Source organism: Enhydra lutris, unplaced genomic scaffold, assembly GCF_002288905.1.
Source record: "Enhydra lutris kenyoni isolate GAN:26980312 unplaced genomic scaffold, ASM228890v2 scaffoldscaffold18, whole genome shotgun sequence".
Lineage (NCBI taxonomy): Eukaryota > Metazoa > Chordata > Mammalia > Carnivora > Mustelidae > Enhydra > Enhydra lutris.
Window position 1 is genome coordinate 23,081,975 of NW_019154102.1, and position 15,646 is coordinate 23,097,620.

At 52.7% G+C, this 15,646-nt stretch overlaps 1 protein-coding gene across 2 annotated transcripts in view; it reads right to left on the reverse strand.

Annotated features, from left to right (window-relative positions):
• LOC111148087 (sideroflexin 5) overlaps positions 1 to 15,646 on the reverse strand; it is a 111,497-nt gene that overhangs the window by 21,047 nt on the left and 74,804 nt on the right. For both annotated transcript variants that reach the window (XM_022504484.1, XM_022504485.1), the window contains exons 11-12: positions 2,331 to 2,446; positions 258 to 343 (exon numbers count right to left, since the gene is read on the reverse strand). In XM_022504484.1, coding sequence (XP_022360192.1) covers positions 258 to 343; positions 2,331 to 2,446 — 202 coding nt within the window. The remainder of the gene's footprint in view (positions 1 to 257; positions 344 to 2,330; positions 2,447 to 15,646) is intronic.

A 15,646-nucleotide genomic window follows, 5' to 3' on the forward strand; every position in this document is an offset into this window, starting at 1 on the left:
AAACTGTTATAAAGGAGAAACTGGTGAGTTGCCTTGTGGTGGGATGTCTGAACAGTGTGGTCCTAACCCAAATCTGGTCTTCCTGCCATAATCCTCCTACTTCCCAGTTCCAGCGGCACTGCCGGGGAGTGTCTGAACGAACTCGGGCAGGGCGGGCTGCCAGCTGCTCCCGTCCCCTGCCCTGGGCTAGCTGGTTCCAGTTCCCTCTCACCCTCCTCCCCAGGGACGGCCCCTCTCTCCTGGCTGCCCCAACTCACTTCTCCAGCATGGACATGACGATCGGGGGGAGCACCAGGATGGGCATGGGGAGGACCACTCGCGTCAGCGCCGTCTCCAGCAGGGCCTGAGGGGCAAGCAGAGGCTGTGGTGAGCAGAGCTCCCCGGAGTGGGGGACGGCCACCTGGCAGTGAAGCCCTGTCTGGAGCCCCCTAGGTGTGTGTGCCGCTGCTAAGCACATCTGGCGGGATGGGATGATTCAGGGAGCTGCTCACGAAGCCTGATTCCAAACACCAGAGGAGAGCCACCCCCATCTTCCCACCGCGCAGGTTTGAAAAGAGCAGATCCGTGTCACCTGCCACGTGTTGGGGAGGGGTGGCAATACAGAAGCAGCCCCGGGAAGGGGGCCTGTGCCCAGGGGGCATGCCCAGGTGGCAGGCTCAGGGGCTGAGGAGGAAGCATATGGAGGACTCGAGATGCTCTAAGAACAAAGCAGGCGCTGGGAGGACCGGAACAAACAGCTGGGACTGGCTGAGCCGCGTGAGTCTCTTGGTGCTGAAGGAGGACAGAGATTCTGGGATTGACTTTTTTTTTCTCCCCTTCTTGACACCCCTTAAACACAACGATTTGGAGGATCTTGCATCTCCTGGCTCCTTTCTCAGTGACAAGAGGTCAGCTTTGTAAGCAGGAAATGCTTGTGCTGAATGTTTGCTGTGTCTCCATGTGGGGTTGCTGGGGTCCTTGCTCTGGGAGTTCCCTCGGGATTCCTGGGGAGTGGGGGCAGGGTCAAGGCACAGCTTAGAGGCTGGTCTGCACCCTGATGGTCACTGTGGGGAGTTCCTTCAAGGCCATGGGCTCCTGGCCCTCAGAGCAGACTCAAGGAATAGCTCATAGCTCCCAGACCACAAGGGGCTCACCTGGCAAAGCTGAGGGGAGCCCAGGGCTGAAGAAGAGCCTGGGGTTCCCTGTTGTTTGCACCATGAAGAGAGTTACCATGGCTGGCCTCCTTCTTAGCACATCAGGGGCAGCACTAGGGTTGGATGGGGGTTGGGGTTGGGTAGGAAACTGAGGCCAAATCCCCTTCAAGGATGGAGTGGTTTAGGGCAGAAAATTTCTCTCAGGAACCTGAGTCCTTCATGATCAGCCTCTGGAAGGCCTGGGGGAAGGTCCCTCCAATCTCCTAGACAGGTATGGGAATGATGGGGGTGTCCAGAGCCAGCACAAGGAAGCAGAGGGTGCAGCACAAGCCCTGGGGCCACCGAGCCCTCTGCCCCTCCCAAGCCTTGGATGGGCACTTACTTTCTCTGAGACCACTGGGGAGGGGAGCACTGGGACAAGAGAAGGGTCTTCCCCGAGTAGGGGATTAGAGAGAAGGTCTCGCTGACAGGTGAGGCTTGGGGACCATCGCTGGAGCCAATGAGGGGTAGTGGCCGGGGCAGCGGTGAATGCTCAGCTACTCATGTCTGACCCCCATGCCCTCTCTCAGAGGCCAGAGAAAGACAAGCCAGTCACCACCACTGGGGCAAAGGCCGGGAAAGCATGGGGGAAAAGACAAAAGTGCTAGAATTTTCTAAAGAAATTACAGTTGGCGGAGTGGGTGAGGCCAGTGAAATGAGAGGTGGGAGAGGGCCTTCCTGCAGTGAGCTGTTCTTCCCCAGACCCCCACCTCAGCCACACGGGGTCCCTTGTGAGGCAGCACCTGCAGAAGACCCTGGTAGCCCAGAATGGTGAGCCACCTGCATCTATGCCTTCTCTTCTGGCCTGGGAGGACATGAAGGCCCAGGGAGCAGCACCCTGGGTCCCGGGGTGGGGGGAAAGAAAGCTCTAGGGCATCTCCTCTGCCCTTTCCAATTAACAGATCTGAGAAGCCAGGTGCTGAGGGGCTAGGACAAGAGATGGGGTGTCTTGCAGCAGTAATGATGGATGGGGAGGAGGGACCATGTGGGGACAGGCGTGGCTGGGGCCAGACCTGGAGGCCCAGGGCTGATGCAGATGAGAGGCAGGGTGGGTCAAGGAGAGCAGATCCAGAGGACACAGAGAAGCCCCAGAGGAACGAACCCCTCTCCCAGTCTCTGGCCTCCCCACCAGTGCCCCAAGCCCCCCAGATGACCCACGTGTCTGGCTGCAATCTTGGAGGAGCCCACGAGGTTGCCATCGCCATCCAGGACATCAATGCCTTCCTCCAGCTCCCCATACCGCATCAGGACCACGTTGCAGATGTTGGCACTGGCTGGAGAGAGAGAGGGGAGCAGGGGGCAGGAGTGAGAGGGGAGAAGGCCGCTCTAGCTGGCGGAGAAAGTCACTAGGCTGCACCCAAGCCTCTCGGCCCCTAGCAGCAACAGTCCCAAGGAAGTGTCGTGTCTGCGTTCGGACACAAGGGGTGAAGGTATGGTTCTGCAGCTCATTGCCCTCCCTTAGCCTGCTGAGGGACTCGGGGGCCCTTGAGAACCTGGTGAGCTAAGGCAGAAAATAACCAGTGGGAGGGAGGAAGGGGACAAGGTTCAGGAGCTAGAGAGCGACCAGTTTTCAAGGGAGCTGCCTGCCTTTCCCCAGGGGTGGGCCTGGCAGGCAGGCAAAGTGAACGTCCATCAGCAAGGGCTCCCTGGCTTGAAGACACTCTGCCAGTGCCACATGTTCTGTCATCAGCAAATCCGTCCCTGGGGCTGCCTTTCTGGGTCTTTTCCTGAGGAGCCCCTCCCATCCCCCACCCACCCCCATTCAGCCCTTTGCTCCTCAGAGAGAACCAAGTCCCCAGAGATTTGCTTCTCTGAAAGCAGGTGTTGGAGCAGGCAGGAACCTTAGTGCTCTCCCAGCACCGCCCCCTCATCATATGGAAGGAAAAGTGAGGCTCAGGGGAGGCGGGTGACTTATCTGAGGTCACACAGCAAAGTGGGACAGAACTAAACCTCTGTGGACCCAGGAGACAGGAGGGTCCGGGGAGGGAGGTCAGGCAGAGATAAAGGCCAGCCTTCCACAGTGTCACTTCAGATGGCTGGGTTCCGTCCCTGGGCAACGAGATCATGACAGACCTGGGCTGAGGCAGGGGGCGGGGGGAGGGGGGCTCCTGGCTCCTCAGTTAAACGATGGATGCCAGAGCTTGGGGGTCGCATGTCAGCTGGTGGCCATCCCCAGGAGTCTCCCTCTGCTCCTCTCAACTGGAACTCGCAGGGCCGGGCTGGGGCTGACCTAGCTTGACCTCCCCCAACCCAGCTCCAGGCTAAAAGTGGGGGGACTTGAGGGTGGTGGGTGGGTGGGGAGTGGGGGGGTGACAAATGTGGAGGCCGCCTGCTTCACTCCTCCCCCCAAAGCGCCTTGCTGTGTTTAAAGTTTTAATTTTTGCTAATTAATGTCAATTAATTTTGTATAATGAGTGTTTAATTTTGGGGAGTGTGTGAGCCTGGGAGCGACTGCAGTTCTGGGCTGTGAACGCTGATTAGCATCAACACCTGCTGCTTCCCCACTCCCTCCAGTGGGGGGGCACGAGGGTTTGGGGAGCTGCGGGGCTGCCGGGCCTAGTGGGCAGGTGGAGTGGGAGGAGGACTGCAGATGCTCCTGGTGCCCGAGCCAAGGCTGGGGAGCAGGCGGCGAGGGTGCCTGCAGCTGGGGGACGGGGTGCCGCAGGTGAGGGGCGGCTTGCGGCCCTGAGGGTCTCTGAGCCTCAGGCTCCCGTTTCAGTACGGTGGGGAGGTGGAATAAACAGAGAGGAGGGCCAAGATGTTCTGCAGTCTTTGGAGAAGCAAAGCAGGAAACCGAATACAGCTCTAAAATGTATTTACAGCACATATGCCGTCCTTGAGTAGCTCCTGTGTTTCCACACGACACTCAGCCGCAGTGGTAACCATGGGCAGACCTCTCCTGCAGCCGGTCCCTCCTGTCCTCCCAGCAGCATCGCTCACCTGCCTCACACAGCCAGGGGCGAGCTCAGGAGACATCTGGCAAGGTTTGGAGACGTTTTTGATGATCCCGACCTGGGGTGGGGGTGGCTACGGTCATCTATGGCGGAGAGACCAGAGGTGCGGCTCACCATCCTACAGGGCACAGCCCCCACCACAAAGAGTTATCTGGTCCGAAATGCAAGTAGTGCTGACATTGAGAAACCCTCGTCTTCCATAGAGACAGACATAAGAGGGAAGGTGAATTGGAGGTAAGGAAGGAGAGGTTGGGAGCCTGGATTTGGGGCCAATGGGGCTTGAGTGACAGTCCTGGCTCTGAATCTTGCCCTTCTCATTCTCAGGGGTGAGCTCCTGTGGGCCCTGGGTGCTGCCAGCCCAGGGGTTAGGGCCCAGAATGGCCCCCAGAGTGGCCTTGGGAAGTGGACACCTGGCCGAGTGTTAGCGCCTCGCCCTCTAGTGGCAGCAGGACCACTCTGCACCCCTCACGCCTCTAGGGCGGCCAGGCCCGTGGTTCCCAGGAGATCCAACAAAACCACCGGAGAAGATACTGGGCTTTTCTAACCTCTGAGAACCGCTTACATCACTACCACACCAGCACTGCCGCTGCGGGAGAGGCAAAGCTAAAGGAATGTGGTCCAGGTGGTGAGAATCCGCCTGAAGTCAGGAGCCACCAGCTCATTCTGTGACCCTATGCCACCACCCTTACCAGGCTTCCCTGGTTATAAAAGGACCTGCTGCATTTAGCATCACTATGGAATCTCTGGGCACTGGCTGAGCTCACATGGAACGTCAGCTTCTGCACCCAAGCCCCCACCAGGATAGGAAAGCCAGGGACAGCTGAAACATCTCTAGCCCCAAGGCATGCCCATGTGGGCACAGGTGCAGGGGACAAAGAAGAGATTATTTAGAAGCGGTGGTTCACCAGTCCCAGACTCATGGTGGCATCTTGCTCGCTCTCTGCCCTTTCCAGTGTAGAATGTAGCCACAGCAGATGGAGTAGGACTTTGGTTCAAACACAAAACCACTTGGGATGAAACACACAGCAGGAAAAGAAGTGAAAACCCAATGTCCTTCCCCTCAGCCCCTCCAAGACAGTTCAGGCACGAGTAAGCCCTCTCCTCCTCTAAGCTACCTGGATGGAAAAAAGACAGAGAAAATCCTAAAAAACCACCCTAAAATGATGGCACCCCCAGCTCCCTCCCTCAGAACGCCCACAGTTCTTCCTGACTACTCAAATGGCACATGCCCTGCAGTATATTCTGTTGGACCTACACTGGCGGTCCATTTTATTGAGCACCTGCTGTATGCACAGGTGACCAGCTATCCCCGTCTTTGAGCAATGAGAACACGAGACGGTCTCAGTGATTTCATTTCTGTGATCTCATCCAGAGCATTCATTTCTGCCGTATTCCATTTGAGGCTCCCTGATCCCTCCTATCCCACTCCTGGCAAGTCCAGCTCCCAAGTCACGAGCACTGAGAGCCGAAGCAAACAAAAAAGAGAGAGAAATAGAGACCAGCCATGGGCCATGGGTCTCCTTTCTAGCACACCAGCAAGATCTATTATTGACAGTATCAGCAGGTTAATTAAGCAGTCTGTTAGTGATCATGTTAAGAAAGCTGGCACATTTTCAACTCGGATTGACGCCATTCAAGACTCAGGCATAACTGATGTTGGAGAAGCTCTGCTGAGAGATGTCACAAGATGAGAGAGGGAGAGAGAGGGAGATCGCTTCACACTGATGGCAAGCTCAGTGTCAAGTCCTGAGGAAAATATGCTCTTGACTGCTGCAGATGTTCTCACATCAGACCCATCGTGATGCAAAATCATGCAGATTGCGAACAGCTAATGAAGCACCCTGTGTAAAAGGGACAGTGCAGGGAAGAAGAGAGAGCAGTAGACAGAAAGACAAATGTGCAAAAAAAAAGTCCTCCAAAAGGAGACAGCGGGGGAGCCTACCCCCTGATCTACCACAGGAACGGTGGCACGGACTGACAGGGTTAGGAGTCCAGAAACATGCCCACCCGTGGGGGAAACAAGTTTTCGGTAAAGCAGTTACTGCAACTCCCAGGACAGGACCATTCAAACACAAAGGGGAAGCCGTGGGCTATTGGGCTTTTCCTTTGGGGACAACAAAATATCTTCACTCTTTGGTTCTAAGAGGCATTTCCTCACATTATAATGGTTTAGAAGTCATGAGGTGCCTTACAACGGACGTCGGGGTGGAGGGAGCGGAAGCCCTTACCCGCAGCCCGTGCATGTGTAAACTTGGCCACGTGTAGAGGTTCATTCAAGTGTCACCTCAGCTACCCATAGCAGTCTGCACAGAATCTGAACTTAAACTTAGATTCCTAATTGTTGCCTAAAACATCTTTTTAGAACTTACACTATAATGGAGCACGGACATGAAAAGTTATTGTACATGCAGAAGATCGTCTGCCAGATACCAGGCAATGCAATTAAAGACAGCAGAAATTGCCAAACCATAGATAGCTACCCTAAAGAAATGCTTGCCCATATGCACAAAGAGACATTTACAAGGATGTTAATTATAGCACTGTTTGTAAGAGCAAATAATTAGAAACAACCTAAATGTCCACCATTAGGGAACTCACATGGGAAGATCTCCAAAACAAACTTATATGAAGAAAGCTACCGAGTACGTACAGGGTGATTAACTCTATGTAAAACCTCATAACTGGGATGCGCCTACTGTGTGCCCGGAAATCCACAGGTAACATTCCGGAAGGTTCACACCTCACATGGTGATTCCCTTGGGAAGGGAACTAAATTTAGGAATTAGGGGTTGTTGAAAGACTTCCACCTTCTTTTTTTTTTAACCCTGTTTTTCTAAATACCATTTGAATTTTTGCAATGAGAATATAACTGTGCTTTCCTTGTCTAAGAAGTGAAAAGAAACGGCCAAACTTCCTAAGTAGATCATAGACATTTGAAAGCCATCAGGGATTGATGTGACCTACTCATGGTTCCCACACTTCGGGGGCTATAGGTGAGAAACTTCCTAAAGAAGCTGATTAACTTCAGGAATAGTTTTTCCTTCAAGTAAAGAAAAAAAATATGAAACCACAAATATAACCAAGTAGGAAATGCAGACCAAAAAAGAAAATTCCCCCATATTTTTCTATGCTTTGAAATTATAATGTTGGTTTTAAAGGGGCCCAAAGGGCCAAGACTAGGAGCAGGGTGACAGAAAGCAGTGGTGGCCGTGATGCTGGGTTTAACAACCCAAGTCCAAAAGAGAAGTGGAGAATGTGAGCGAGGCTCAGATTCAAACTCTGATCTTGAAGAAAGTGACTCAGATTGATTGTGTGGTGAAGGCTTGTTTATTCCTTCACGTGAGCAGGGAATACAGTTCTCTCCTCTTCCGAAAGGCTATTGTATTAATGCCCCTTGTAACTGAGGCATCTAAGCATTAAGAAATATGGCCTGTGATATCTGTGACTTTTAAGAAATAGGAAGCTGGGAAAATATATTTTATGTGACAAAGAGCCGCTACTCCTCATTAGCAAAGGGTCATGGTGACTGACTCCCAACAGCTATTCTATTCCCAGAGCATGAGTCTTAACTAATTGTAGTAAATCCCTCCCTTGCCAGTGATGGATGGAGGAAGGGACATGTGACCAGCCCCAGCCAATGAGGGATGTCTGCAGGGGACTTCCAGGAAGAGTCTCCTCTCATTGAGGAAGAGGCAGCAGGCAGAGCCTCCTGACTGACGTCTGGGCTGTGGTGGGTCTGTGTGTGCTGCTTGGATTTCCTGCTGCCATTTTAGGACACAAAAGGGGCTGAAGAGCACAGAGGTGGAAGGAAGGGCCCGGGGTGTCTCACTCGGCGCTCGACCTTTGTGAGGTAATACCTTCATTTATTAGTTTAAGCTAGTTTGGGTCTGGTACTTTTGGCCAAAAATATTCATAAAATGTATAAAGAGATTTAACACTTGTTAAGAAAAAGGTAGTCATCAAAATCACCCCAAAAATATTTCAGTAGGAATTCGTGAAAGAAATAGTAAAAACTCAATGAACGTGAACTCAAAGATAGATTTTTTAATCTAGAGAAAAATCTATCTGCGGGTGTTCTTTGGATGTGTTAGAGACTAATCCTCATCGGTTAAATGGTTTACGAATAGTGTGCGGCTCTTTTTCCTCACTTTGTTGACTTCTGGCATATAGTATAACATGTCATCAAATAAGCAGTCCTTTCCCCCTCCGCTATACGCTTTTCATGTCATCAAAAAACTCTGCTCCTCCCCAGCATTCATCTATATTTTCTTCTAGGAGCTTTAAACATTGTACTTTTCACATTTAGGTGTCTCTGGAATTTATCTTTGTGTATGGTATGAAATACGGGTTTTCTTTTCTCTCTCTTTTTTAAGGTTTTATTTTTTAAAAATATTTTATTTATTTTTTTGACACAGAGCAAGCAAGAGGGAGAGAGACAGAGAGTAACCACAAGCTGGGGGAATGGCAGGCAGGGGAGAAGCAGGCTCCCCGCTGAGCAAGGAGCCCAATGAGGGGCTCAATCCCAGGACCCCAGGATCATGACCTGAGCCAAAGGCAGATGCTTAACCAATTGAGCCACCCAGGTGCCCCTTTTCTCTCTTCTCTATTTGAAAACCCAAACACCCAACAAAGTTAAGAAAAAAATTCTCAACCATTCTGGGAATTTGAAAAATGCAAATTAAAATGAGAAAAGAACCATTTCAGATGGACAAAAAATTTTCAAGATTGATAACACCAAATGTAGGGAAACCAAAATGTAATCCTTGCAGGCGGAGTAAAAAGCCAGTATGCTCATTTGGCAATATGCGGCAAAGCTAGGTGTGCGTGCCCTCTGACATGGCCATTCCATTTCTAGGTACCATGATTCTCAACACTGGATACACACCTGAAACTAAATCTGAGATAGGGTCCAGGTCTCTGCATGTTTTAAAGCCTCCCCTCCCCGCTCAGGTGGCTGTTTGAAAACCTCTGTCCTGGGGAAGCTCCTACTTGGGTACACAGGGACACACGTACGAGGCTGTATAGTGTGGTAATATTGTGGTTCTTAGGATACATTGAGATTTTAGGACAGCCCTATAAAGGCATCTAAAACTTATTGAGGTTAAGATGCAGTTTACAGAACAGTACACATGGTATGATCTCACTTATATTAAATGTATATTTATACAGGCACATTTATGTTATATAGAGATACAATAAATAGAGATTGCTACATTTTTAGATGTTTACTCAGATTTGGAGGGATATACACAGACTTACTATGGAGAGCAAAGTAGGATTGTTTACTTTAGAAAACAATCATATATTATCAGGGGGAAAAAAACCAGAACCATTTTAATGAGAACAAAAACGAAAACAAAAACATTCCAGTGGCAACCAGGAGACAAGCTCCCATCTTGGGTCCAGACTGACCCTGGTCAAAGTTCTCCCCACTCTACTTCCTCTCTCGCTCTCTCTCCTACCTTGTGGGTCATATGCGCACACAGTAAATAATTCAAATTGTGTAGAAGGGTAAATAATAAAGCCAGTCTCCTTCCAACCTTTGGCCCTTAGCTTCCCTGCACCCTCCCCAGAGGCAACAAGCACTCCAGCCAGGCTTTCATGGCCCTTGCCAGACACACTCGGTGTAGCTACAAGTGGAAATGGATGGACGTCACCACCCGAAACACACACACACACGCTCATGCCAGTCCCACCGGAATACAGCCCCAGCCCTGCCTCTGGAGGAGGGATGATTATCCAACAGGAACGTGCACCCTAGTATTTGCCTGATTTCATGATATTCTCCAATACTCCACCCGAAAGGCAGCGGTATAAGACACAGATTTTCTTTTAAATAGCTTGAGAATTTGGAGAGAGTTTCACAACCCATCCTAACGTGTCACACACTCAGGACTGGGAATTTCGGGACTGAAAAATCAGCCTGTAAATTTAGGTGTAGGCTGACTCTGAAGTTCAGGATCACTTCACCAAAGATTCCTGCTAACACATTCAACTTCTGGAAAACTCCCTTTTATCACAGTTGCTCCTTAGCTGAAAATTCTTCAGTAGTTCCCTATTAATCATAGGATAAAGCTCCAACTCCAAGCTAACACCCAGGGCCCAGATAGCCCTTGGCCCTGGCCCTTCCCGTACAGGCCCCGCTCACCCACCCCCCCGCAAGCCTCCCACATTCATAACCCCCTCCCCTGCCTTGGGTTTCCCACCCAAGCAGATTTCTCTGCTATCCGGGTTTCACTCATTATAAAATCTCTGACCCGGAAGGCCATTCATGCAATAAGCATTCACTGAGCGCCTACTGTTTGCCAGGTCTGGGGCCAGCTGCCCAGGAACAGATGACTTGATCACACAGGAGTGCCCCTTCTAGCTTTTTGGGCCAGGCTGCTACTTGGACGCTTCCCTATCCGGGGGTGGGGGCGTGGGGAGGGTCAGGCAGCTCACTGCAATACAAGACTGTCAGTTTTTCAGAAGATCCTGCTGTCGTTGTACTCCCACTTATGTGTGAGCATCTCTTGAGAGGTGGGGTCCAGAACCAAACAGACTCTTTTGTTCAGGGCTCTCTGTCTCTAGTAATGCAACTGAAGTCTGAGTGAGCCTCCTCAGAGCCATATACCACACTGCAGACCTATTCTGAGCACACAGCCCACAAAATCCCCAGATCTTTATCCTAAGCACTCTGGCCAACTCAGGTCTTGGGCAAGCCTACACTTGTGTAGCTACATTTTTTGGAACAGCAAGCCTTACATCAAAACTTGCAATCTGAGATCCCGCACCTCTTGCCCACGAATTCACACTCCCTGCCAAGTTGCTGTGCCTGTTCCTTGAATGCGACCCACAGTTGTATGTGACCAAGGCCGTTCTAACGGAAGGGGACGAGATTGAAGACAGAGCCCACTAGAGACTTCCCTCTGGCTAACGTGGCCTCCCTACCCATGTCTCCTTGGGCCCTGACACACAATGGGGGCCCATGTCAGCTCCAGGGCTGCTCATGCTTATGGCACCCAGCCCAGTCCACCCATCCTTCCAGATCCAACCCAGAAAGGTTGGAGAATGTGACCCGGATGACCTGGTAAGGTGGCTCATTGGTCACCCACCCTAGATTTGCCATCCAAAAGCATGACTGATGGTGTTAGAGAAAACTTACATAAGAAAACAGAACATTCAAAAAAAATTTTTTAATGAAAAACAACAACAAACCCAGAATGAATGTCCAAGGAGCCATAGAATGTGACCACCAGTGTCATCGTGGTGGGCTCCCACTATGGGTACCCAATTTCAAAGCCTTTCTGCCCAGCTCTCATTTGATCACGGAACAAACCCACACTGAACAGTGTGTCCCAGGCATACAGTGAGCCTGGGGGTTGGGGATGAATGAGAGCCAGTCCCTGTCTTGGGGAGCTCACAGTCTGATGAAGGAGGCAAACTCGGGAACAAAATGGGCAGGTCTGGGTGACACACAGACACACACATGGTGCTGTGTTCTTGCCCTGACTGGGGCTACCAGGGAGGGCTTCTTGGAGGAGGAGGTGTCTGAGCTGAGAAACAAAGGCCTGGCAGTCAAGAGAAGGCAGAAGGTAGGGCTGAGTTAATGGGAAGAGCTGAGATTCCAGGCAAAGAGGGCCATGTGCAAAGGCCTGGGGCCCCTGAGAGAGGCAAATGGGAGGTAAAAGATTTACCACAGCTCCAAAGGAATATGAGCAGAGGCCAGGTCAAGGAAAGGACCAGAGGAGCCTAAAGCCTGTGGATGCCACATTGTCATTGACCGAATGGAAGGAACGCACATCCCAGGCTTGGCTAATACAGGTACACCCTGCTGTCTTCTAACCACGGGGATGAGGCATGGTGGGGTGGCCAGGACTAACCCTTGGGGCTTGGACATACTGCCGTGGCCATCTCCCAGACAAGGCAAGCAAGATGGCTTGAACACCAAGCAAGGAGCCACAAAGGGGGAATCCATGACACCAAGACCCCAGTGGCCTGGAGGGTGGAGGGAGTGAGGAGATGGGGTGGGCCAGATGTGTGGACAGAAGACCTTCTCCCAAGCACTGCCCAGACATCCCGAGGAACGGACTCCCCAGTGAATGGAATATGCGGTGACATTTAACATAAGGGACTACTGTGGACAGTGCAGGAAGAAGTCATGTTCCGGCAAAGGGGTGAGGAGGCTGAGGCTCAGGCCTTGCCTCAGGGAGCTCAGAGCCCACAGGCCCCTGCTGGGAGTGGATGTGACCAGGCAGCTGGGTAGGGCAGGGTGTGTGTGTGACCTTCAGGGCTTCCTCCCCTCACCCTTGCATACACATATGCAGAGCCTGGTACAGAGATGTGTTGGCCTGGGGACACCTGGGGATCCCCCCTCTTGGCCCCTGGCTAGCTGCCCTGCCCCATGCATGCCTCTTCCTCTTGCCAGTGTCCCCTCGTGGCACCTGCAACCCCTCATTCCTCCCGCTGGTCTCTCCTGCCAGCTCCCGGCCCAAGGCCTCATGAGAAGGCTGTTTGCAGGGCCTGCCTCTCCTGGAATGGACTTTGCTCATGGAGACTGGCAGTTGGACCTGGGGGGAGGGGCTGTTTTTCCAATGCCTCCTCGACTGACCTTTAATTACACTGTTTGCCCAGCTCCCCAAACCATTAACTCCCACCTCACAGCAACCATCAATTAATGGAGGGCCTGCTCTGAGCTCGAGCTCCTGAACACAATTAAGCGTGACAGTCCACAAATAAGAAAGAACTGGAGAATTAATTAAGGTCTAAACAAATTAATTACCAGTCCCCAATCGATTCCGATGCCAGCACACATGCTCCTGGGCTCACCGGCTCTCCTAGCATCTCCATGTATAAACAGAAACCAAGATTTCCAACATGATGGCTGCTCTGGACCAGGGCACAGCAAGGCTCTGGAACCACCGTGAGGGAGAGAAGGGCTCAGTGGGCGTCCTCAGGGCTCCTCACGTGCTCGGCATACGTGTGTGCATGCACACACATACAACCCCCACTGAAAAACCCGGGTCAGCCTGGAGGTGGGGTGTTCCTGGTGGGGTGCCTCTGGGCCAGATCCCTCAGTTTCTCAGTGGTGGGTGAGGGGCTGTCCAAGGGAGCTGAAAGTAGCCTGGGCTGGGCCTTTGCAGTCTGGGCTGTAGCCAACTTAGGATAACTTTCAGAGTCGGGATGTGTTTCTTCTTCTTTAAAATGGGGATGGCTCACCCTGCCTTGGGTCTTCCCAGAGAGACAATGTGGGGAACGAGGGGGAACAGAGGCCTGCTGGGGAAGACATGGAGAATGGTAGGGCCCCTGCAGGCCCAGGGGAGGCCTACAGTCTGTCACAGACATCCCAGTGGGGAGGGGCTGAAGTGGAGGCTGGTCCAAGGCCAGAGAGGGGTAAGGGCAGTAGGGTCAAGTTGGGAAACGAGGTGTCCTGTGACTAGAGTCTCAGGCTCACTCTTGGGCAGCAGGGGCCCAGCGAAGGGAGGTGTCCTCCTGTCTCCCAAACTGCAGGCTGGAGCAGGGCAGAACTCACTTGGCAGGGCAATGGGAAGAATCAACGGAGCCCGGGAGCCTCCTCCTTCCCTGAGCCTGAGTTCCCAGCTTGGCCAGGAAGGAGGGGGTGGGGATGTCATCTCTGAGCACAGGGCACATAGGCAGGCCCTTTCAGGACCCTTCCCCCTCAAGAGCCCTTCTGCTCTACACTCACCGCCCACCCTCCCCTCAGACACACTCATTCCACCAACCAGGGCTTAATCCTGTCACTTCAAACTCCTCCTTCCTGTGGGCACGAAAGGCTCCCTGAGTCCTGCCTCCCCAGAGGTCTGAAGGACAATGGACCCTCTACCAGGCAAAGCAAGTCCTGGGCAAGCTTCTTGGTGGCCTTGCTGTTGGCGTGGCCTGGTCTAGCCGGCCGTGGAAAGCAGGGTGATTGCCCGGAGGGACCGAGGCCCTGCCAGCACGCAGTGAGGCCTAGAGAAGCCATCTAAGCCTGAGAATAAGGTGAAGGGTAGCCACGTGCATGGGCTATAGGACGGCCTGAGAGAACAAGGGGCCCCAAAGCCGGTGAGGGGCCATGCTTGTTTATCCTGCACACCACCGTGTGGGCATGTACCAGGGGGGACTCAGCAGGCGCCATTTGTAGATGGGCCTGGGAGGACATCAGGGGCCTGGGAGGGGGAAGCCTCTGTGTAGGCGAGGAGAAACCGGGGCTAGGGGTGGAAGGAAGGTAGGCACACAGCCAGGACTCAGGAAGCAGCCTTGAGGAAGCAGCCAGAGAGGATCTGCTGCTCTCAAGATCCTGGCAAACTAGGACTATCGGGACGGCAAACCACATTGTGTGCAACCTGTGCAACTGGCTAGGGAGATCTCAAGACCCCTCAACAGTGGCTGGACCTGCCAGGTTCCTCTCAGATCAGCCAGGAGGAGAATCAGGCTGGAGCCCAAAGAGGAACGCATCAGAAAGTCTCCGGTGGGGATGGCAGACAGGGTTAAACCGGAAAGTGGGGTCTTTCTTCCTGAAGGAGCTCCAGAGGTTAGGACCACCCCCAAGGTCATCCAGCAAGATGGCCAGCAGAGCCAGGCTGGAACGGACCCGTGGCAAAGTCCTTGTCTGCAGCTTGGCTCAAGGACAGATTACATCTCGGCCGAGTCCCAGATCCAGTCCAGTGCAGTTCAGAGCCGCCCACCTTCTGAGGCTGCCTCTGACCCTCCAGCCCGGGAGAGTAGGGAACGCAAGATCGGCAGCCTTGTTCGCTCAATTAGGCCCCTTAACAAAGTCAGATCTAAAGAGTTATTCCATTAGTGGCCCATGCCAGAAATAGCTGAGAGTTCATTAAAAGTGTGGAGTTGCTATAGCAATTATCTGGGTCAGCTGAGGCTCACTGGGGCAGCTGGGCCTGGGAGTTCATTAGCCTCTGGCCAACAAGGAACAAGGCTGTCAGGTAATGATCTCCCATCTCCTCGCAGGGGCTTTGCAGGTGCTCCCAAGCACTTTCCTATGAATGGAATCTGGTCGGTGGTAGTCTGATCTTCCCACAGCTCTGGGCTACAGGAAGGTAGGTACCAGCACTCCCATTTTACGGGTGGGGAAGTTGAGCCCTGGAGGTGAAGCATGAGATCGGGACAATGAACCTGGATCTGACTCTGGCTCTTCAGCCTTAGCCTTGGCACCCGGGAGGTCACAGGACCTCATGCTGCTCCTGGGCTGCCCCCCGGCTTTGTCCTCTGGCATCACACTTGAACTTGGTATCATGGTTCAAGTGTATACTTCTCTTTTGATGATGAATCACACACTGCCTCATGCTTCTGTCAATGCTGTTTCTTTTCAGTTTTTAAAAAACTTTCTACTGCAGCGCCCACTTCCAAGCAAGGCGTGGGATTCTCAAGAGCCAGGCTGGGCCTGATGGGATGGCCCAAGGCATCTCCTGGGAGCTCAGAGCCTCCAAAACCATCAAAGTCTCGGCCAAAGGCAGTGAACTCCCCTACACACACACACACACACACACACACACACACACACACACACACACACACACACACAGA